The sequence below is a fragment of the Peromyscus leucopus genome, chromosome 5 (assembly GCF_004664715.2).
Source record: "Peromyscus leucopus breed LL Stock chromosome 5, UCI_PerLeu_2.1, whole genome shotgun sequence".
NCBI classification, from domain to species: Eukaryota; Metazoa; Chordata; class Mammalia; order Rodentia; family Cricetidae; genus Peromyscus; species Peromyscus leucopus.
This window is the reverse complement of record NC_051067.1, coordinates 130,460,776-130,484,806: the sequence shown is the minus strand read 5'-3', so window position 1 is coordinate 130,484,806 and position 24,031 is coordinate 130,460,776. Positions and strand designations below refer to the sequence as shown.

The window sequence follows — 24,031 nt, the reverse complement described above, 5'->3', positions numbered from 1 at the left end:
GGCATCTGAATTTCCAAACGGGCCAACTTCTTTGTCACAGAGCTTCTCTCACTTCAAGCAAGCCGGTGGGTTGAGAATGAGAGGACAAGTCACAGAGCACTTGCTAGTGTGCTCAGTGGAGAGGGCTGCTCCTCAGGGCCCATGGCCCCCCTCCACTGAGCCATAGAAGGAAGCCCTAACACCCAAGCTGCAAGCTACAGACAAAGGACGTTTATAATTGAGGTCGTCCTTCATGCTGAACTTCACCTTCTATTTCTCCATTAAGAACGGAGCCTGGGGCAGGAGAGATGGCTCAGTAGTTAGGAGCACTGGCTGCTCTTCCAGAGGTCCCGAGTTCAATTCCCAGCAACCACATGGTGGCTCATGACCATCTACAGTGGGATCTGATGCCCTCTTCTGGCATAAAGGTGAACATTTACATAGAGCACTCATATACATAAAACAAACAAATAAATCTTAAAAAGGAACAGAGCCCTGGATGAACAGAGTGGATGCTGATGATGAAGAAACATGAACATGCTGTTGCTAGTTTTCAGGAGGACTTGAGGGGAGAGCTGTAGGCTGTAGTGGACCACATGCCTGGGGCAGGTCTCTACCTCTGCCTGTCTAACTGAGAAAGACAGCAGTGCAGATTCCACAAGATGTGACTGATAGGTGGCAGCCTCATTACTGTGTATTGTGTGGGTGCCAGATCATGAGCTGCCACTTGGCAGAAGTGGAACGAACCCCCTGCTTCCTGCAGTATCGCAGGAGCTGGAATCTAGTAGCAGTTAGAACGATTTCATCTTATAAATATGTATGGGCATGTGATATGCAATATAATGAAGAAAGATCATCAGGGAGAAAACAAGAGTCAGAAAGAGCAGCATATTAACAAGAAACACTTGCATGAAAAACTACGAGGACACCAAGGTTCTGGGGTTGGGAGGCAAACACATAGCTTTCTATATATTAAAGCCAAGGTCACCGACAAGCCAACAAGAGTCAATGTAAGTCTTCACTTCCATTCTTCCCCAGGCTTGACCCATCAGACATGCACAGAAGACACCGCTGTGAAGACTACGGACTGTATCTGTAGCCTTCAGGGTGAGGTCAACCCAAGGACTATAAATCAAGAAATTCTAGGAAAGCAAAAGCTTGTGTTCACATTTTAGAATTAGAAACAAATCAAAGGGAAGGGATTCACGATGCAGGATAACTCTATTTTGAAAAGTCAGAAGCTGCACACACAGTACACTGTCAGGTTTAAACATTGCGCTGCTGTATGCAGCGCTTCATCTGTGAGGCATTCATCACCTCCATATTTAACATTACACACCTGAATCTTATAAATTCACCTAAGATGAACATGGATACAGATTTTGGTGCAACTTCTCAACAGTTTGGTCTTTTTATTGTATAGCAGCAATTTGTAAAAAATGATATGCTAAGTAACCCTAGAGTATAATTTAGGGACAAAACCAACTGTCAGGAAACAGCCAGAGACTACATCTAATGAAGTCTTTACAGACTGAAGTAATAAGTATTAAATTAATCAACATAGCTTAATTGAAGCTCTATCTGTAACATTTTTTATTAGACTTGTTATTAATGAGCCTTTAAATGCTACAACTAACTTGAGCTCTGTGTTAAATTTAAATAATGAACCATTGTTCCCACACAAAAAGAACAAACAACACTTTAATAGGCTTTTTTCTCCATGGGCCTTTTGCAGGCAGAGGGAGGAAGAAAGAGTCCCTGTTTCCTTACCACTGTTGTGTGGTTGGCAAGACACCACAATGAAGGCTGCTAAAGTAGCTCAAAATAACCACAGTGAAATCGTTAAGAAAGTAAAAATGCAGTAGCTAAGACCAGAAAGGAGATAAGAATTTCAGTTCACCTCAGACAGGTGCTTCCTGTCAACTTCAGTCACCTACAGTCACGTGTCACACCATATGACGTCTACACCAAGTAGCAGGCTATAGCAGCTCGGCCTCTGTCCCTGCACCCTGTGCTATTTGCACATCACATGCCTGAGAAGGCACTTCTTGGAATACATCCCATTGCTGAGCAACTCAAGACTGCCCAGGGCTGCTCCTGCTTGTCTTAGAATACTTACCTGAACATGTCTCCCAAGCCTTTGAGCATTCCCTTCTTGGCTTTCAACTTCTCTTTATCGCGGTCTTTTTTCTTTTCTTTTCCTCCTTTGTCCTTTTTCCTGTCGGCCTTGTCCCTTTTCTCTGGGTTCCCGTTCATTTGTCTCTCCAGGGAGTAGGAAGGCTGATCGCTGGATGTGGACACGGACTCCCTCCCCGACCTCGAGCTTTCTTCTGTGTCTTCTTCCACTTGAAAGGGGGTGGGGGAGGGAAGAGAGGGAACACAGTGAGCCACAGCAACAAAATAAGGCACTGAAGGGCACACAGGACCTCACTCTCCCCCAGTTTCTGCAGCAGAAGGGACCTTCCATCAACTGGGACCACAGGCAGCATCAGAAGGGACAATGGATATGTTGATGTGGGTGCACAGGCTCATCCCACATGGAGATGAGATGCAAACCTGGGACTTTCACTGCAGCAGAGTCTGCACGGCAGGGACCCACAGACCCAGCAGGATGCTGTGCTCCACATTTGCAAAGTGAAAAGCAAATAAGCAAACTGTTCCTCCTCTATGCCTCTTCCACCTTAGTTAAAGATCCTGCAGACACCCCTGTACCCATCTTTAATCTGCTGAAAAACCCCACCGACTAGCAACAACCATGTCAGGATAAACTTCCAGCACCAAGCTTCCTGATACACTCGTGTGGTTTCTGCGTACAGAAGAAGAGACTTTTTGGTTTCTGGAGAGAGCAGGTCGTCATTCAGGCTCTCCTTATGTGGTTACTGTGGAAGTCTAGCACCACATGTAAATGCTATAGTGAATGCTGTATTACATAGTGGATGTAATAACCATCCACATTCGGTGTGTGTGTGTGTGTGTGTGTGGTGTGTGTGTGTGTGTGTGTGTTAAGGTCAAAGGTCAACCTCAAGTGTTGTTCCTCGGGCACTGGTCATCTTCTATTTTGAGACAGTGTCTGTCACTAGTCTAGAGTTTGTTAAGCAGGCTAGATGGACATCCAACAAGTCCTAGGGAATCCTCCTGCCTGTTTCCTCAGGGCTCAGGTCACACAGGCACACCACTGTGCACACCTTTTTATGTTGGTGCCAGGGATAGAACTAAGAACCATGTTTCTATGGCAAACACTTTAGCAATGAGGCCATCGGCTCAGTGTTGCTCCACAGCTGCAGAGGCGGATGATCCCTGAGAACCAGTGAGTCAGTAACTCACTCCTTCTGGCTTTAGAGATGACCTCAGTGATAACAACGTGCCCTTCCTTGAGCCAACCTGCTCATGGTCCAGTGTACTCCAATCTCCCCAGTGTTTTGTGTTTTAAAGAATGACAAGTAACTAACATAGGTTTCTCCTACGGAAAGAGCTTAACAGTTAGGAGAAACACAGAGGCCTGCAGACAGTAACTGTTAGAAATCAGTTCTGAGATCCAGTCATAAATCTACCTTCCAAATACACACAGTAAAGATTACGCAAGCTTCGAGTCACTCTTGAAGTCTAAGGCAATTTCTTTCCAGCTTTCAACAAAGATACATCCATGTTCTTGGACTTAGAGCAATATGGAGCACAATATGACAACTAAGCTTTCTCGAAATGCTTTGGCCTGCAAATCAGATCGATAGCCTTACCTCTCCACCAGACACAGGACACCAGGGTAGTGATATAAGCACCAAGAGTCTAAGACCACAGAGGACATCCTAGATTTCATCCAGGCATCTCAAACTTCTGCTATTAATTAAATCCTCAAAAATCTGACGTAGTCTATGAAATGATAGCATGGCCATGCCCAAACTATAATATCACTTCGTATTGTTTTCAAGATACAGTAGTTGAGTCAAAGGACAAAAAGCAGGGTGAAGAATTCTTTTCATGGGACATACACCTTAAAACAGGAGTCAATGTATTTCTTCTCTCAGGAAGTCACTCCCTAGACACAACGAAAGTTTCAACACAGGAGCTGAGAGATGGCGGAGTGGTTAAGAACTGGTCCTGCTCTTTCAGAGGGCCTGGGTTTGGTTCCCAGCACCACACTGGTTGGCTCACAACCACCTGTAACTCAAGCTCCAGAGGGATCCAATGCTTCTGTTCTACAAGGGCACCCCCACACATATGCTTATACCCATATACATATGCATAATTTAAAAGTAATAGACTTATTCACAACCACTTGACTTAACTCTAGCTCCAGGGGATCTGATGCCCCTTTCCGGACTTTGTGGACACCTTCACCTACATGTGCACAAACCTACTTTCTGACATACACATACCCACATAGTTCTTTTTAAAAAGCTATGCTAGCTATAAAGTAACTGAGGCTAGCCTTAGCTACATTAAACCCTGTCTCAAAATAAAACAATAAGAACAAAACAAACAAACAAAAAGAAACCTTAGAAAATTTGCTTCTTTTCCTCTCTGTGAATATATAAATATTCACAGAGAGAGTTTGTTAGAAGAAGCCAGTAAGCATTTTCAGTCAGACACAGAATCTGTAGCCTTTGCACACAATGATGAACTAAGGCTGTGATTTTTGTGATATGCACATAACTAGGAAAAATGATCCTGGCCAGTTGCTGCTGTGGAATAAACTTTGTGCCCTGTAAATATTTATTATTTTCATTGGTTAATAAAAAAGCTGATGGGCCAAAAGCTGAACAGGTAGAGGTTAGGTGAGAAAGCTAAACTGAGAGGATGCTAGGAAAAAGACAGGCAGAGTCTCAGGAGTCTCAGGCAGACACAGAGAAGTAAGAGGAACCTGTTGTGTTGAAAGAAGGTACTGCCACATGGCAGAGAGTAGATAAGAAATATGGGTATGGGCTAGCCGGGTGGTGGTGGTGTACGCCTTTAATCCCAGCACTCAGGAGGCAGAGCCAGGCAGATCTCTGTGAGTTCAAGGCCAGCCTGGGCTACCAAGTGAGTTCCAGGAAAGGCGCAAAGCTACACAGAGAAACCCTGTCTCAAAAAACCAGAAAAAAAAAAAAAAGAAATATGGGTTAATTTAAAATATGAGTTGACTAATAACAAGCCTGAGCTACCAGACGAGCATTTATAATTAATAAGTCTCTGAGTGGTTATTCAGGAGTGGCTGCCAGGACACAGAAAAGTCCACCTACAAGTTGCCCTTGAGCTTACTACACACATGTCATTTCAGGTAAGAGCAATCTAAGAGAATTGTAACTACAGCTTTTAGTAGAGTTCAAGATCCTACCGCAAACCTCTGAATATGGCTATGTTTGACCCACATAGACCATTTCTTCAGCCCTTTGGGAAATGGGTATGGTTGCAAATTTGTGATAATTGACCAAATTACCAGGAAACAATTCTCGGGAATTTGAAATCCTAAAGTACACTGGAATACTGTAATGAGCTGAATGGAAGGAAGCTGATGGATGTTCTATGAGTCCTGCTTGGGAATGAATTGTTACTAAAATCTCTATCCAATGCACAATCTTTTATCATCACACTTCTCAAATAATATCCATATATGTCTATCTCCATCCTCTTCACTCCTGAAATGAAGACGGCAGGCAGAGAGAAGCTACAAAGCAATGCCTATGGAAATGAAAGACACTGGTCTGAACACTGACTACCCAAGCACGCCTGGATCCAGGATCTGGGCACCACCATCGCTCTGCCTTCAGAAAAAAATGCCTGCTCCCCTCCAACAAAGCCTCATAAAATGAGCCCTAATCAAGCTATGGCATACATACCCACTGTACTTGAATTACCTCTATCAGGTTCCAGGTATATTCTTGTGCTATCACCATTTGAACTATGTATATCATCTAATAGATTTTACAACCCTCTATAATGTCTGAGACAAAAAAAGAACTCAATAAATGTAAATGATTTAGTCTTCCACAGCAACCATTATCATAAATCATGAATGGAGTATGAGTAGCAATACGGTCGGTTTTCTGCCTAATAGTTTTGGCAGGACTTCAGGGGGCATATGTCTTCTCTTGGCTCCATCACAGAATAAACATGGTGCCTTCACAACTCACTATATGCTGAAGTAATGTTTGTGCCAAATCTTTCCATATTCAGAATGATTTTCTCATGTATGGAATACAACTTATTTCCTAAATTGGATGAAACAGAGAAAGTATTAAATGATTTATTAACTTCACTTTTGTAATCTCATTTTATAAAAATGAAAACTCCTACCTCACTTTGCTGCCCCAAGCAAATGCACTGTTTAAATGATCCTTGCACATCTGAGGGCTTTTTATCTTGTTCTAAACACTCAGATTTAGGTAATACCTCATCACAGAAAAGCTGCTGGGGGCATGAGGATCTACCCAATGTCTTTGAATGCCAACTAATTAAAAATATTTAGCAATATGGAATTTCATATGTACAAACATAAGATGTTCTTTTATGGAGTCACATTATATACATTTAAACTCAGAACAAAAAGAATTTCCCACTATACCCTGCTCCTATGTGGAAATACTACCAAAAAAAAAAAAAAAAAAAAAGCTCAAATAAAATTGGTTACATGTGTAACTTGTGAAAAACATGTATGTGATTTTAGGACACAGATATGCTAGAAGGTAAGATTAAAACCTATGTCTGTATATTTAGGACTAGCTTTATATAAAATAAGCAGTATGAAATATTTTATTCCTTTAAGCTAAGAAAATGAAAAATACTCATGTGAACAATAATTCTACTAAGAAAATACCAGCAATGCATCAGCAGCAAATGACTCACTCTGTTCTGCTCCTATAATAATCTCCAGTACAGAACTAATCATGAATTTATATTTAATGATGGACTACTTTAAATGCACCATAAATGTTCTCATTTTCCACTTTGATCCTGCTCATCTTTATAGACCTTTACAGACAGCCTGTACAAAAGAAGATGCTAGCTCCTTCTGAACAAACAGAAGCCCCTGGTGCTTTCCCCATAGTTCTGCATCTGAACGTGCCCCTGGCACCGAACTCTCAGCCTCTTCCTGAGTGATTACTATAAAGACGACACTTGCTCATTCCTTTTTTAAAAAGGTAAATGGTGAAGCTGCTTATTCCCTTTGATGTGCCAGTCATTCTGCAATTAAGACATACCTAATCACTATGTTTTCAACAGATGCAAATGGGGCTCAATTAAAATTCTAGACCACGTGACAAACACAGCTCCTCGACTCTGAAAGGTATCATGTTAGGACTGGGTCACTGAAAAGTCTAGAATAAAGTGGGAACACTTGTGCATTCCGGGCTATGGAAAAAACAGCCTCAAGCTGTTGAGGAAGCTCAAAGTTCCACAGCTTCTGCAGTGAATGAAATAGATTTCTTTGGTTACCACAAATACTGGACTCTCACAGGCTGACTCCCAGCACATGGTTATCAGCCATTGTTTCCTCTCACTGAGGACCAATGTTGTTGTTGTTGCTGCTGCTGCTGCTGCTGTAACAAGATCTTGCTGGTTGCTTACTCAAAATTCATTTCTCCCTTTTTGCTTCCATGAATTCAGATTGGGCCCAGAATGTGACCAAGCTCCAAGGGGTGGATTGGATTCATTAAGTTTAAAGCAACCTATAGAAGCTATCTCCTGCAGACATGGGAGTCCAAGGTCATTGCACCAGGCATGACCCTGTCACAGAGAATTCTTCACGTCTGCTGTGGAAACCGTGAAACTACCCTGTGGACAGAGGAACAGACAGGGAGGGAAGATACTAGATCTCGTGATACTGATGGGTTGTGGGGCTAACAAACCCACAGCTGCCTGGCTGTATAAAACACTGCATCTCCTGATCATTTAAATTGTGGAGTCCAAAGTTGCTATTAATCTGGGGCTAGAGATATTATCCATCAGACACAGTCTAAGTCAGACACTAAAATAGCTGCAAAATATCTATTGTTATGTATCAAAAATGTAAGGCCTAGTTGTTTATGTTCTTTAAAGCAGTTCTGAAAATGTTTCTAGATTTAAATAAATTGTTGAAGATACATAAACAGAGAAATAAAAAACTAAAAGTAGAACCTTTTTTGCTGCTGTTTTTCAAGACAGGGTTTCTCTGTGTAGTCCTGGCTGCTCTGGAACTCATTTTGTAGACCAGGCTGGCCTTGAATTCAGAGATCCACCTGCCTCTGGTGCCCAAGTGCTGGGCTTAAAGATATACACCAGCACACCTGTCCTCTAACATAATTTTATATTTATTCAATAGACACAGGCCTCTGAGGGCAAAGCCTAAAGAGCACTGATGAGTATCTAGTGAGTTAGGGAGCGGTTTCCTACTCTGATGTATGAAGATCTATGCAGGGATTAAAAAAACTTCACAATAAAGACATGGGTTCCTAAGCAACTTACAATTCCCATGGGAAAACAGAGGATCAAATATAAAGCTCCTCATGGACAACTCACCAACTTCACAAGCTTGACTTAACCTTAAAGAGTTAAAAATCAGGTAGGAAGAATGCAGAGTTGGGACTACAGGAAAGGCGCAGTTGGTGTAGTGGTGGCTGTGTACGCATGACAATCTAAGTTCAACTCCCAGAACAGCCTGTTTTTAAAAAAAGCTGTGTGCAGTGACGCGCACTTGTAATCTCAGCTCTGAGGACAGGGAGACAAGATGGCCTCAGAGCTCACTGACAGCCAACTTTGGTGAGCTGTAGGTTATGTGAGAGACATTGCCTCAATGGAAAGGGACTGAAGAAGACAGCTGAGGCTACCGTCCATCCCAGATGCCACATGTGCACGCATACACACACATACACACACACACACACACACACACACACACACACACACACACACACACACGGAATGGAGAATTCTACTCAACTTGGCAAATCAACTGTCCACCCACTTTCTATGGATGAGTGGGAGATAACGCTACAACAGAAATCATCAAGGACTGGACTCCAAGGCCCAGCAAAGCCTTTGCTGGAACTGAACACTTTGAGAACATAAATATTATCATTGGTTCTTATTTTAGCTAACTATTTTGACTCCAAGAAAGGGAGAAAAGATGTAGGAAATGAACAGCCAGTGATGCAGATGGCATCAAGTAACAGAATCTGCCGTTCTGGACTCTTGACTTTTAACATTAGAATGATGAGCTCTTGGCAAGGAAAATAGCTGACTTTTTCTGAACATGGTGGGGAGTAGGGTGGAGCACACATGTTCAAGGCAGCAAGGAAATGTGAAGCCTCCAGAAGCAGTTCTTCTGAGGTGTGTAATGGGAAAAATAACTGATAGAGGCTGAGGGCGGTGAGTCACTGAGTCTGTGATCAAGTGAATGACCACAAGACACTCTATACTAAAAACAGCTTATTTCACTGAAATAAAAAAAGCATAAAGTATATATGGGTAGAGGGACATAGACAATAGGGTTGTCTTTCCAAACAGCTTAAGACTTATTCCCAAAGGTCAGGGTTCATGTATTCTGTGGTTTCTAGACTTCTTTCATCCATCTTCTAGATAGAGTAGGCATGATGTTCCCAAAGACAATGGCGGACTGTTAACTACACAACTGGGAAGGACTCAGTAGTGAAGGCTGAAGATGCTCTGTAAGGGCTATGGTGTCTGTTTCTCCCTTTCTGGGAAATCAGAATGCTTATCTCCCAAAAGCTGGTGTTATTAACATCTAGGAAATATAACACATTTCAGGGAACGCACAGAAATCCTTAACTTCAGTGTGGGGTCAGCTCTGTGGTAGAGCATTTAGCTACATGTATGAGGCTCTAGGTCCTATATTCAGCACTGCAAAGCAGAAACAATAACAACAAAACTATACTAAAAATGGCACCTTGTCCCTGCTGGTCAGAGTCTCAGACACACAAGTAGAAAGTGAATTGTTTACGAAAAAGGCTATCGAAGAAGGAAGGAAGGAAGGGACAGTAGTGTTCAGAAGTAAGGCTGGAGGGAAATATACCCCACAGAAGGAGACACTTGTTACACAACATAGATTGTGTGGGCAGTCCAAGCTGCTTAGTGCTGTGGATAGATGGGCATGGCGATGCATTCCCTTGATCCCAGGGAGAGGGGAACAAAACTGCATGCTGCTGGAGTTTCCTAGGTCAATCCACACCAGACAGTGGGATCCCAACAACAATTTCTAGAGTCAAATAAAAAGGGCTCGGGACTGAGTGGGAAGGAATGACATCAGACTCCACGAGAGGAAATTAAAACAGCACTAAAGTGGCTATGCAGAGAGATGATGATTAAGGTCGGAGATTCAGAATGCTAAGCAGAGAAATGCATCATCACAATGTGTGAGGGGCTGAGCATGTGAGCAGAGCGTCTTCCTTTCCTGGCACTATCAGGAGCTGTCACTCACCTGAGTTAGTGTATTGTTTGTATATAAGCACTCTGCCGGTGATCTTGTCTATTCCTGCATCCAAGCATGTCTCTGTGTGTGGAAGCCAGAAGTCCTCAATTGCTTTCCACCTTATTTTTGAGAGGGTCTCTCACTGGACCTCATGAACTGGCTGCCTGGGACCCCCAGAGACTCTCCTCTTCCTTCCCAGCACTGTACAGAAGTCTGCCATCACACTCAGTTTTCGATGGAGGCCATTTACCCACCGGCCATCTCTGTACCCCAGTTTCTACCTCTTCAAACTCTTCCTGGTGCTCTCACAAGGACAATGCACACTAACCAAATGCATGGCTTCCCAGGAATGGTCCCCAAGTTCTTTCTGCACTTGGTTGAAGATCTTGGAGCAAAGGGGCTGCACCCAAGCAGTACCCACTGGTACCCTCGACTCTAGCCTCACTCCATGGCCTGGTCTCACTGACAACCTGTGGCCTTCGAAAGCATGTAACCATGAAGTTCTCTGGGGCTGGCTTTCTTATGAGCCACATCAGCCCTGGCCAATTAGGGACTTTTAGCCTCTTAATCAGTTCTAGGCACCATGACTTATAATCCATTCTCAGACACTTTACAGTGACTTTGGAATAATTAGCTTACCCCTTTGGGATTTAACTCACATTGGGGGAAAAAAATCATATGACAAAGATACCGAAGAGAGGCATTCTAACATTTATTCCCTAAATGTGATCTGAAACAAATATAGTTAATTTTTATATCTAAAAACAGTTCTAAATGAAGATTCTATAATCTACTTTAGATATTGTTTTCCACTGAACTTTTAGCTTTAGTCTCTTTGCTGTTGTTGTTGTTGTTGTTGTTGTTATATCTTCTATAGCCCACTGGTGTGGCACTCCCTGGATAGTCAAAGACGAACCTCAACTTTTCATCTTCCTGCCTCTTATCTCTGAGCGCTGGGATTGCAGACAGGCGCCACCACACTGGGTTTTATGTGGCATTGGAGATGGAGTCTGGAGCTTCATGTGCTCTACATCAGCACTTTACTAACTGAGCAATGCCGCTCTCCTTTTTCCTTTTCAAGATATATAGCCCAGGCTAGCCTGGACACCGAGACCCTCCTGTCTCAACCCAGTGAGTCTTGGGGTTACTGATAAGCACCATCACATCAGTACAATAGCGGAGAGGCAAGTGGAGAGCTTCTAATACTAGGAACCACAGAAAACAGTTCTTGGGAGGGTTGACCAAGCAGACAAGAGCAGTCATGGTGTCTCCTGAGGGCATGCAATGCTGTTAGCAGGGAAAAGAGCCACATTATTGCTGGTGACACTTCCTCAGCCACCATCTGCTCTACCCCACCCACAGCCCGAGCCTTTTCCACTGCTGACACCATGGTTCACACAGGCTTTGACAAGGGCCCCACATCCTCGTGGGATGCCTGCCTGCCTAACCAGAGACCCTGTGCTCAAACAATGGTCCTCTGTCAAAGCAATAGTCAGTGGGGATGTGGCATTTTCATTTCAACAAGTGGTTGGTCCAGAGTCACACAAAGGAGGGTCTTCTGTCCCATCCTTTACAAGACACGGATGCACAGACAGAGCCACTGAGGTACAGGCCCACATAGGCCAGGATGCAGGAGTAGTGCTGCAGTAACACAAAGACCACCAGCCAGACTCTGGGAAAGACGGGGCTTGGAAAGCAGAGGAGGAGATGAGAGCACCGACCTAGCTTGCACCAGAAGGTAGAGAAACCCTTTCTATCCCCAGTCTGAAAATTCTTTAGTTATTTTCATTTTATGTGCATTGGTGGTTTGCCTGCATGTATGTATGTATAAGGGTGTCAAAGCTCTTGGAGCTGGATTACAGACAGTCGTGAGCTGCCATGTGGGTGCTGGGAATGGAACCTTCTGGAAGAGTACCCAGTGCTCTTAACTGCTGAGCCACCTCCACAGCCCCTCTAGCCTATTCTTGTGTAAAGGTGACAATCTCCTGACACCAGTAGTCATGCACTCCTTATTCTTTTGAAGGAAAGCAAGGGTTCTTATAGAGAACATACCAGAAAGACCTCCATGGCCTTGCCATGCTGTGTATCACATGTTTCCCTCTCTGCTGACTCCTACACACCAGCAATGGCTAGGCTTGCCCAACACCTACAATCTCACCAACATTCATGAAGCCCGCGAGTGCCAAGCCTGAGGCTGGGAATGAAGGACCACAGAAGATGGGGTAGCCTCCTTTGGGCACTCCACAGAGGGGGCTGCCAGGCAAAGCAACTGCTGAGGCAGAAGAGTGAGATGGGAAGAGGATGAGAGGGCTGGGGAGGTCTGCTGCTGCCCAGAGGCTCAGCACACACCTCCACACCTACAGATCTAGATACCCAGATCCTTGAAGTCACAAGTGAAAAACTAACGGCCTGGGGATTAAGGAGTTTGATCCAAATCCCATCCTTGCTAGATATCCTCAAATCCCCATCAATGCTTGTCCTGTTCCTTCACACAATTTCTATCTTTAATGTCCAAAGGCTGTTTTAACTCTCCATCTTTAATGCTCAGCATCATGGTCTGACAAAGGATATTAATAGTTGGACATCTGAGGATTTTGTAGTGTTCTGTAGTAGCAAGGGCAGTGTGTTCAACATGCATCTCTCATGAGCTCATCCAGACCTAGCAACTAATTTCTTTTCTTTCTCTTGAAGATAGGTGAATGAAGATATGTTAATAGACCCTTTCTCCATTAACAATGCATTATTTCCCACCCCCTTTCCTTGGGAAAGGTCTCAAGTATAGCAGGCCAGCTTCAAGTCAAGCCTACTATATAGTTGAGATAGTATGAATTGTACTGCCATGCTCAGTTTATGTAGTGTTGGGGATGGAACCCTTGATTTCATTCATGATAGATCAACATTCTACAGATTAAGACTCATCCCCAGCCATTTACCATAGAATTACTTAGTTACATTTAGTGTGTGTGTGCATGTGTGTGTCTGTGATTGTACCATACAGCATATGGAGGTCAGAGGGCAATTTGTGGCAGTTCTTTACTTCCACCCTAGGGGTCCCAAGGATGGATCTCAGGTTATCAGGTTGGGTAGCAAACACCTTTACCCATGGAACCATCTCTCTGGGCTCCTGTGTATTATTTTAAAGGAGGAACAGTTTGTGTGAAGGAATAAAAGCAGATGTCCACACTGGTGAAGAACTCTAGAGGCTGAACTGGAATTCAGCATGGCTGGGTTCAGATGGGAATTTTACAAGCACCCTTCAGAAACTTGGTTCTGTAAAAGTGTCATTACTGGAAGGAAGATGGGGGAACCTTGGACCAGCAGGGTCTGTTGGGGTCCTTTGCACACTAGGAAGGTACCGTGATGGAGGACTCAGGAGCCCCATCTGTCCGGTTTAATGCTTCCTGGCTTGTAATGGAAGGAGTTTTGTTCCGCCAATGTGTCTCTGTCATGGCCATCTGCTGGTCACTGCAGAGTGAAAAGCAATGGTGTTGCCCAACTCTAGACAGCACCCTTCAGAACCATGAACTAGCAAACCTCTTTAGAAAGTCAGTGGCTACAAGTATTTATTAATTACAAAAACTGGCTAACCCAGAGGATGTCTGTGTTCACACGCAGTCCGCCTCCTGCTATATTTAAATGAGGAACACATCATCATGTGAGAAAACTGAAGTTCAGGAAAGGATTCAAATAACACATCAACCAGAACAAGGAAACAGTTAAGAAACTTCATGATTGCATGTACACTGTGTTGATGTGGCCAAAGTGCTCTATCTTCTATTGAATACACACCTATCATAATCAGACATAAAATCTCTAGGTAACAGTCAATACTGCTTGGGAGGACAAAGCCCCCCCCCCCCTTACAATGGAGGACACGCCACAGGAGTGACAACTCTGGGACTCAGGAACTTTAAGACCAGGTCTGGCAGCTGCATAGGAAACATGTTCTTCCTCTGCCAAGAGAAGTGGATCTGTTTGAAACCGCAGGCTGCCTGCAGTGTAAAGTCGGTCTAGAGTTAGACAAAGGACAGGGAAGTGTGCAGCAATTCTCTCCCGAAGTGCTTTGCGTATTAGTCAGAAATACTCACATCCCCAACATATTACACGTCACAGGCAAAAATTATGTAATTTTGCTTGAAATCTCAAGATGTATTATTAAAGCTCTTTCTCCACTGCTGTCTGCCTCAGGAATGTGTGCTGGGAGTGGTCTATCCAAATGTGGAAATCAAAGTAATTTACATTCCACAGAAATGTTCCCTGGTCTTGGATTTAACTTCAGGCTGTAGAGTCCACAGCTTTCCTTATAGATAAGTCACATGGGTAGTCACATTGGATGCTCAAATCTAAAATGTAATCTCATTCCCTTCTCGGGATTCCACACTACATGGCCAGGGTGTTCAAATGCTATCAACACAATGTAATTAACTGCACAAGCGTGGTTATCGTGAGCCTCCAGGAACCTGGAAATCAGAACTGCCAGGCACATAAAGCTACAAGAAAAGGTAGACAATTAGAGCTGGGGCTGTAGCTCAGAGGTAGAGCACTTGCCTTGAATATGTGAGGTCCTGGTTCATCCACAGGACCAGAAATAAACAAACAAACAAAACTAAAATGAAAAAGGTCAGTGAGGGGATAGATAGGACAAGGACGCTGTGTGTGTGCATGAAAAATACCACAGGAAAATCTGTTACTTTGTACAACTAATACACCAATAAAATAAATATATTTTAAAAAGTAAACTGTAAAATAGTAATTATTGAATATACTAATCAATAACATTTACCTTTATAATTACTAAGTTCTTTTTCTATCTTCTAATTAGGTACTTTCCTTATTTTTCAAAAACAATTGAAATAAATGTTTCAATATACATCCCCAACCACATGCTTATAAAGATTAATTTTTCTTTAATGATCCATAGAAAAATCTAATCATATTAAACTATGACTCTCAGCCACTTTGGCTTAAAATATTTAGTAATTTGGGGAAAATAAAAAATTAGAAACATCTATTTTAGTCAAAAGATAAGTTTATAAAATAATAAGCTATTAAGTATATTTATTGGCTATATTACCTGACAGACAATACACAGAAATAGTTTTCAAAGACTTTGGTATAAAGATAACTCTACTTTATGAGTTACTGAGAAATCCAAACGATAATTTAATGTGAATTGTATCTATCAATATATACCAATTTAAAACTCAGTTTTTAAAAGAAATTACATTATAAAAAGAAATAAACAAATTGTATAGTGAGAGAAATTATATTTTCAAAAACTCCTGAGTTTTCCAAAAGAAGTTTGTGAGAACAATGGTTTTGTTTTAGGTTTTACCTACCACTGTTTCTTTAACGTTAGCTAAAAAAACAACTCCTTGCTGGGCATGGGGGCCCAGGCCTGCATTCTCTAGCACTGGAGGGGCTGAGAAAGACTTTCAGTTCAAGGTCAACCTGAGTTACAACATGGCAGGACCCAGTCTAAGAAGACACTCTCTCTAACTGCTTCTGCATTGACTCCAATACCACACAGGGCAAAAGCCCAAGTATGGACTTTAAAGAGAAAAGGACCGCAAGGACAACTGTTATTCTGAAAACACTTTAGACCTCAGAGATGCACCCAAAGAACCCGGGAACCCCACGGGGTCCCAGTAGCCCATCCTGAGAACCTCTGATCGGACAAGCCATTTGCAACTGCTGTTGGTGCAGCCGGGACACTCACAGGTCTCCATGCCTTCATCATCGTCATCTACCATGGGCTTATCGTAAGACTTGTCAATGGCAGCCCGGAAGCTCTCGTTGCAGCCCCTTCCTCGAATGATTCGCGGCCGGGGACGGTGGAAAGGAATGTTCCCGTTCAGTGTCACCTCGGCGACAGCAGTCTGCAGACTTTCCAAGGAGCTGGATTTCTTCAGACCCAAGGAAGGTCCCACATCTCTACTGGGGGAGCCTTGGAAGGTCAGAACAATACAAGGTTAATGGGAGGGCAGAGACAATTTCAGATCCAAGATTCTATGCACTATGGACACCTGCAGGGATAAAATTATTGGCTCTGTGATAGGTGCTAGAATATAGATGGGAAATATATAAAATATAAATAATAACAGTTAATTTCAAAAACATATTAGGGTTTTCTATCTATTTCCATTTGGGAAAGTTCTAAATTATTAGTGAAATCACTATCAAACCATTGTCCAATATGACCCATATATAAGCTAACACAACCAGAATCATCAGTGATTACATTTAAGATGAAGAGGCAGTGGGGAGGCCGCAGGAGAGCAATCTCTGCAATCTAACTGCAGCATCTTTCTGTAGCACAACGTTATTAACAGCAGAAGGTGGACATCACTGTCACGGGCTCCATCCACTCTTTGCCATGTGAACATAAACAAAAGTTAGTCTCAGGGACTGTGAACCACCAACACCCTCAGCTGGCACCATGGAGAAAGGCAATTCTGGGGAACACCAGAACCAGAAGGTTCTACACAAGGGCAGTATAGATCTGAATAGACACATCCCTTACGGTCTCTCCCCCAGAGACACAGAAGTGTCAGCACACCAGGGAGTTAAAAGTTTTGCTTTTATTTCTTGAAGATCCAAGGCGAAAAGGCTTGAGATACTGACTGCACCTGAACTTAGCAGGCAATCCAAACTATTTTCTTTAAGCCAGGGAGACAGCCCCATCCATCACTGTCTGACCCGGCACACTGGGGTGGATGTCAGCAGTCTCTAAGGGCTGACACCTCCACCTGGGTGGGCCAGGTGACAGGGCTGGCTCCTCACTTATCTTCCTAAAAAGACAGATAAAAAAAAAGGGAGGGTGGAGAAACTAAACAGCTTATCGCCACATGGGGTCACCCGCCATATGTTGATCAATAATTAGGAAGTAGCTTCTGCATGTTACTACCTGGAAGACAAATGGTTGAGAGGTGGGCTCACCACAGCTCAGAGTGGTAAGACCCAAGGAAAACTAACTAGAAGTGTCAAAATAAGAATTATCCTCTAATACTTCATTTATATTGCATATTTTACTATTACTTCTAATTATCTATTACTATTATATCTATTATCTATTACTATTATCCTCTAATACTTCATTTATATTGCATAATTTTCACCATGGGGGAGCAGTGCTCAGAAGGGCAGGGGTGCTGAAAATACAGGCAGATAGAGAAGCAGGCACGAATTTAACAGCAGAAAAAAAATATTCTGCAAGGAGCAAATGAAGATAGATTTGCTTTCTCAGCGCAAGCTTGTGTGCATTCGATCACTTACTTTGTAAGCGAAGCACATACTGAATATTTCCTTCAAGGAGCACCACGTCACTCTAGCTCCTCACAGCCTGTGACTGACACTTCTTACGTTATTCATAAAGGCCATGTCACAGGAAGGAAAAATGAAGAGTGTTCCGAAACAAAAGGGATGATGCTAAGGAGTCAAATACAACGGGAGCCACGTATTCCTTGGCGGGATTAGCTACCTTCACATTCTCTAGAAACAACACCAGCAAGAACTTCATTTCTGAATGAATTATGCCTGTGAGATTTCAAACTTCTCTATCTGTATTTGGGTCATGTGAAACATGTATTAGGCAAATGATCCCCAAGGATATGAGTATCTCTGAAGGTATATGTGTGTGTGTGTGTGTGTGTGTGTGTGTGTGTGTGTGTATGTGTGTGTGTGTGTGTGTATGTGTGTGTGTATGTGTGTATGTGTGTGTATATGTGTGTATGTGTGTGTGTGCATGTGTGTGTATGTGTGTATGTGTGTGTATGTGTGTGTATGTGTGTGTGTATGTGTGTATGTGTGTGTATGTGTGTATGTGTGTGTGTGTGTGTGTATGTGTGTGTGTATGTGTGTATGTGTGTGTGTGTGTGTGTGTGTATCCCCCCAGTTGTGATTTCACACTTCCTGCGGGGACTGTCATCCAAATGCCACATTCTACACATGCAACTGTACAATAACCTTTCCTTCAAGAGAAGCTAGCTGAGACTTTAATGTACTCCAAGTAACAAAAACTGACAGGGAATTTAAGAAATGGTCTGAGGGTCCTTCAGCATCAAGGAATTCTGGAAAAAAAGACAAATAAAGGTGCAGAACAATTACATCAGCAAGAAAACTCTACAAGTGTACCAGGCCCTGTATCTCTCAACACACAAAATTAACAGCATAAATAATTTAGAACCTTCCTTCTCTAAATTATAACTCCGTGAGTAACACTTTATCATAATGCTGATAATTGGGAATAGTGTGTTCATGCATGGTTGAAATTTGCACAATAAAAAGCTTTGCACAGAGTTGATGTATAGTGTGATCAGCAAAGGTACCTGGACCCTGTTGCTGGAATACTGCCTCCCCCATTTATGTACATATGGTCCATGGCTACTTTCATTCCACCAATGTGAAATCAAACAGTTGCCAGAGACCCCATGGCCTCTTAGCCCAGATCGCTTATTATCTGGTTCTAAACCCAAAGAGCTCACTGCCCCTGTAACACAGATATCATACATCAAAGTAAGAAACTCTAACAAAGGCTCTAAGTGAGACACTGAGAATTCTGGGCTGGGAATGTAGCTCTAGGTCAGAATGCTTGCTAGTGAGCACAAGGCTTGGTTCTTAAGTCCCACTAGAACAGTTCATAAGCTCAGCATTTCCGATGATGAAAACTGAGGCGAGGTCTTCTATATAAAACATGGGCAAAAGACCCTTCACTATTATATGGAAAACAGCAGCATCTTCTCATTTTGAAACAATACTTTAAAGATCTCACTTTTAAATCTTTAGATCATTAGTATACATGCATTTTTACATCTAAAAATCTTAAAGATGTCATGCTCTCATTATTCTTTTTAAGGAAAGTAAATTCACTGAAAAAAAATACAAGATCCCCAAATCCATGTCAAGGAAACTATACATAGAATATCTTTCCTAGAGCAGCTTTGTTAGTTCGATGATTTCCACGTATGAGATGAGCACTCTGCCACTGTGCTACATCCTAGCCCTAGACCTGTTGTTCTGGTCTATTATTATTATTATTATTATTATTATTATTATTATTATTATTATTTCTTTTTTGACAGAGTCTCATTGTGCAGTCCCGGCTGGCCTAGAACTCAGAACTCAGTAGCTAGAACCAAGGAGATCCACCTGCCTCTGCCTCCTGAGTGCTGAGATTAAAGGTGTGCACCACAAAAGGCTTCTGATTCCTGCCTGCTAATAAATATCTCTCTTGGGGGAAAAAAAAAGTGACAATGAAGGCATCTTCTGCAAGGGGCAAAAGGGGAAAGGATTCTGTTTTCATCACAAGTGGCTTACAATGAGACAGCTACCTAGCTACACCAAAATGTCAGCATGCCTTGTCCAAAGCTCTGGGCGAACATGGCAAAGAATCCAGGCAACTCTGAAATAAAAAGGAAGCAACTCAACCGAAAACCCTGTTCACTGGCTAACACGGGGCAAGAACACAGTCTACAGAATTTATCAATGGAGACTAAAACTCCTCAAACCAAAAAGCATCATGGTGTCTATATAAAGATCATCTTAATTCCAATTTAATTGCATGCATAGGACAGATGTGTACACTCCAAACCAGGAAGTGCCCTTCTCCCCTAAGACCTAACACGTGAACCACAAAAACACTTGGTTTGAATAGATGATGAATCTGAATCATCATCATGAAAGCTATATAACATTTTCAGTTAAAGTCTGTAAGTTAGTTTTTGCTCACAGTAAATTTTGTTTTCTTCATAGTGGCTTTTGGTTGTTTCAATGACGGGACAGCATTCAATGTCACATTGTGAAGGTGTGCATAACCGCCTGGCATGGGGCCTACTTCTTACAAGCCTGAAGACTACCAGGTCTAAACACTAACTGCTATTGTACACATGCAGACTACCAAGACTTGTTCTATAGTTCCGCCTCAGAATTTCAATGAATTTTATGTTTTACCAGAAAAATAGCTACTTAGTAAGATCCGAGGCTACAGTTAATTGCCCCAAACACAGCCAATCTTATAATTTATTGAATGCAATTTTAAAATCTATCATTTACTTCATAGAATATGGGAACGCCAAGTACATCCACAATAATCTTTATGCATGTATGTAGAACACACAGGCTGAAACTAATTACTACAGCAGGTTAAAAAGGCAAATTAAAGCTAATACGTGCTAAGTGATATAATTACATTATCCTGGATCTAGAATAATTAAAACAAGATTCCAAAATACACTAATAAATCATGCATGCTCAACTGCACATAGCACCCTGCTTAATTACACTGACAGACTCTGCTGATTATTTTCATGTAGTAATATGAAAAGTAAGATATACTATACTGCTAAACCTAGTCCATGTAGCCCATTATTTCTAGGAAATGATTAGGCAGTAAATTTAGAACAGATTCCAAAAGCTAATGAAGCCATATGCATCATATAGTTCAAACTAATGTCAAGGTTAACAATGAGCTAATTCCCGCCTCTGAAAAAGATACAGGAGATAGCAGACGAAATACACAACCATCAGCAGCAAGGCCAAATGCTGTCATTTAGTAAAAAGTGTAGGCCAGTGGTCCTCAACCTTCCTAATGCTGCGACACTTTAATACAGTCCCTCATGGTGCGGTGACCCCCAACCATAAAATTATTTCGTGGTTAGTTCATAACTGTAATTTTGCTACTGTTATGAATCGTAATGCAAATATTTGATGTGTAGGATATCTGATATGCAAACTCTGTGAAAAGGTCATTCAACCCCTAAGGGGGTTGAGACCCACCAGTTGAGAGCTACTGATATAGGCAATGTTATTTTTCAAATAAAAATCACTGCTGGGAGAACTGACAATAACTAAGACATTACATAAGGACTAAAGAACTTAAGAGTCCAAATAAGAGATGTTTTCTTAGGATTTTGATTTACAAAGAAAAAAAATCACCACAAAACCACTCGTATGCAAGTAAAATTTTTAAAAAAAATCTAACGTTTTTAACATGGTAAAGATAGTCTACTACAATCCATCTGTTGCAAATATTGCTGATGAATTTCTCATAACAGAAAAAAAAATGTATTTTCTCCTGCAATTCGATTTCCCATAACGAAAGCATCTAAGTGAGACCGGAACACCAGCGCTGACAGGCAACATGACTGGCAGCTCTATAATCACGCTCAGCTCCTTGAACCACGGTTTCTATGGCAACAGGCTAACTGTCCATTCTTACCTGCTCTCTGGTCATCCACTGTATTGAGTTTAGTCTCGTCAGCTACTGTTAAAAGGTAAATGTAGACTGGTTAGCCCAGTTAGTCCCCAAAGCCTGACATGCTTTACCCCTCCCCCCCCCAACCTCAACCGTTAGAGCACAATTCTTAGGCAACACTCCATGCAAAATAAAATAAAAAAAAGAAAGAAACAACGAGCAAACATTCATAATCAAAAACTAAAAGGAGAAAAAAAGCAGGATCTTCATGCAGTATGCCAGTCACTTCCTCTCACAATCATGTGTTATTTGTATGTTAGTGTATCATCATTAGCCAAGGCAGTGCACTGTCTAATTTTATATATATGGATATATCTGACGAATTAATGCTTTTAGTCTTGAAGTTCAAACAGCCACCAGAAAACAGCATACGTTATGGTTGATTAACAAAGGTTTTAAACATAATTTAGTTTACACCTTGTATTAATTGAATTACTTCCAGGGGTAGATTTGGATTTAAAGAGAGACACTACCTGATTGGTGTCTGGCTGAACAACTATGGCTATTTTCCTCCTCTCATTTGCTCCCAAACTTGTTCCAGAATATATTCTCTCAAGATATTAATTTGATTCAAGGCCGTAATTGTTAAAACAGAAGAAGTTCTATCAGTTAGCACTTCAAGAAGGGCAATCAAGGAGGGCATTGGCAACCAAGCCCCAGACATGGATTGAGATAATGGTTTCTCTCCAAAACGTTGTCTAGTTAAAAATCTCACCAAATGAACTCTCCAAGGAAACTGCTTCTCAAACGGACAAAGTATTAAAATACCTCAGTTTGAAATGAAGCAACAGGACACAGCATGGGTTTGCCTCCTTTCTCATCTAGAAGCTTTGTCAACATACTGCTTATCATGTCAACATGCTACCATGAAGAGTATGGGTATCTCAAACACAAAGAAAATAAATTTTTGACAAATTGGCACATTTTTAATTGATTTTTTTTCAATTGCTAAAAATAAGGAGATATGTGTTTGGGACTTTCAGTTTCATCCGGCAGCATCCACGCCTTTATTTAGATAAAGATTCATGGAGATTGTACTCACTACCTAAATCCATGCTTTTTGATTTTCGTGTTTTAACGAAATCCAATTGACTGGCATCTGAAAATTGCTTTGTGCGTTTTTCTGACATACTCTGGCGTCCAAATCCTTCTCGTTGAAAAGCAAGAACCGGATCAACATCTGGACTCAAAGAGCTGGGGTAAAGAGAAAGAAAACAGGAAAATATTTACTAAAAAGGAGAGACATTCAATTTTAGGAAAGAACGTGTATCTTTTAGTGCATGGATAGGTGCATATTATTTAAAGATTTAAACTAAATAACACAATATACTTCTCTTTAGAAAGGGGACTAACTGGAAAGTAAGAGAAAAAATAAAAACTGATTTAATGTTAAAGTAACTCTGTGGGTGTAAATTTTCTTCTCTATTTTCTTCTGACTGTTTCTTCATTGTTTGGTAATATATCATTATTTCTGTTATTGTTTAAAATGAGTCTGCTATTTGTCAGACATTGGAAAGGCTGAATATTTGACAAGACTTGCCTTATACTATAACATGTAACTGTATAAATTGCAATTTAGCCATTTCAAAAAAGATGAGCTCTGATGGAAACTAACACAAAACCCACAACTGGACAATGTGCAGACACCGAGAGATTCTGGAACACTCCATCTGAAATGAGATGTCTTCACCATACCTCTCCCCTCAAGGATCAGGGAAGAATACAGAAGAGGAGGAGGAAAGATGGTAAGAACCAGAAGAGATGGAAGACTCTAACTAAATAGCATCTTCCAGACACAGCAGGGCTGATGCACATATGCACGCACAGAGACTGTGGCAGCATGTACAGGGCCTGCAAAGGTTCAAGCTGGAGGGGGTCCCAGTACTGGGAGGGGGACGTGGATACAGGCTCCCATGCCTATCTGTAATTGACACCCACTTGCAAAGGAAAATCTAGCTTTCTCCAATGGAATCTCATTGGGTAAATTAACCACATTAAAGGGCAGGACCCATGCCCAGCAATAGATGGCCAACACAAAACAAACTCAATGGTGTTTTTGTAGACTTTTCATCTCACATTGCTTTATTTGGGCATTTTTTGTCTTATCATGAGTCTTTTGCTCACATATTACTATCTCTGATTTTGTGTTTTTAATGGTATGTCTGTGTGTGTTTCTTGTATTTTTCTTTTCTTTTTTTGTCTTGTTTGTTTGCCTATTTGTTTTTTAAAGAGAGAAAGAAAGGGCAGGGAGCTGGGTGGATAGAGAAATGGGAAGGAACTGGAAGAAGTTGTGGGAGAGGAACTGGTCAGAAAATATTGCATGAAAAAAAATTTTTCAAAAAAAAGGGGATGTGTTCTGATCATGTGTGTGTGCATGTGTGCTTTCTCTAGTATTTAAAAAAAAATGAGTATGTAGTCCC

At 41.7% G+C, this 24,031-nt stretch overlaps 1 protein-coding gene across 17 annotated transcripts in view; it reads right to left on the bottom strand.

Moving 5' to 3' along the window:
• Positions 1-24,031, bottom strand: part of Pard3 (par-3 family cell polarity regulator) — a 555,581-nt gene that overhangs the window by 178,754 nt on the left and 352,796 nt on the right. For 10 of the 17 annotated variants that reach the window (XM_028887845.2, XM_028887847.2, XM_037206368.1 and 7 more), the window contains 4 exons: positions 22,654-22,805; positions 21,576-21,620; positions 16,080-16,307; positions 2,099-2,324 (listed from right to left, as the gene is read on the bottom strand). In XM_028887845.2, the coding sequence (XP_028743678.1) occupies positions 2,099-2,324; positions 16,080-16,307; positions 21,576-21,620; positions 22,654-22,805 (651 nt within the window). The remainder of the gene's footprint in view (positions 1-2,098; positions 2,325-16,079; positions 16,308-21,575; positions 21,621-22,653; positions 22,806-24,031) is intronic. The other 7 variants (XM_037206366.1, XM_037206367.1, XM_037206371.1 and 4 more) reach the window with 3 other exon arrangements.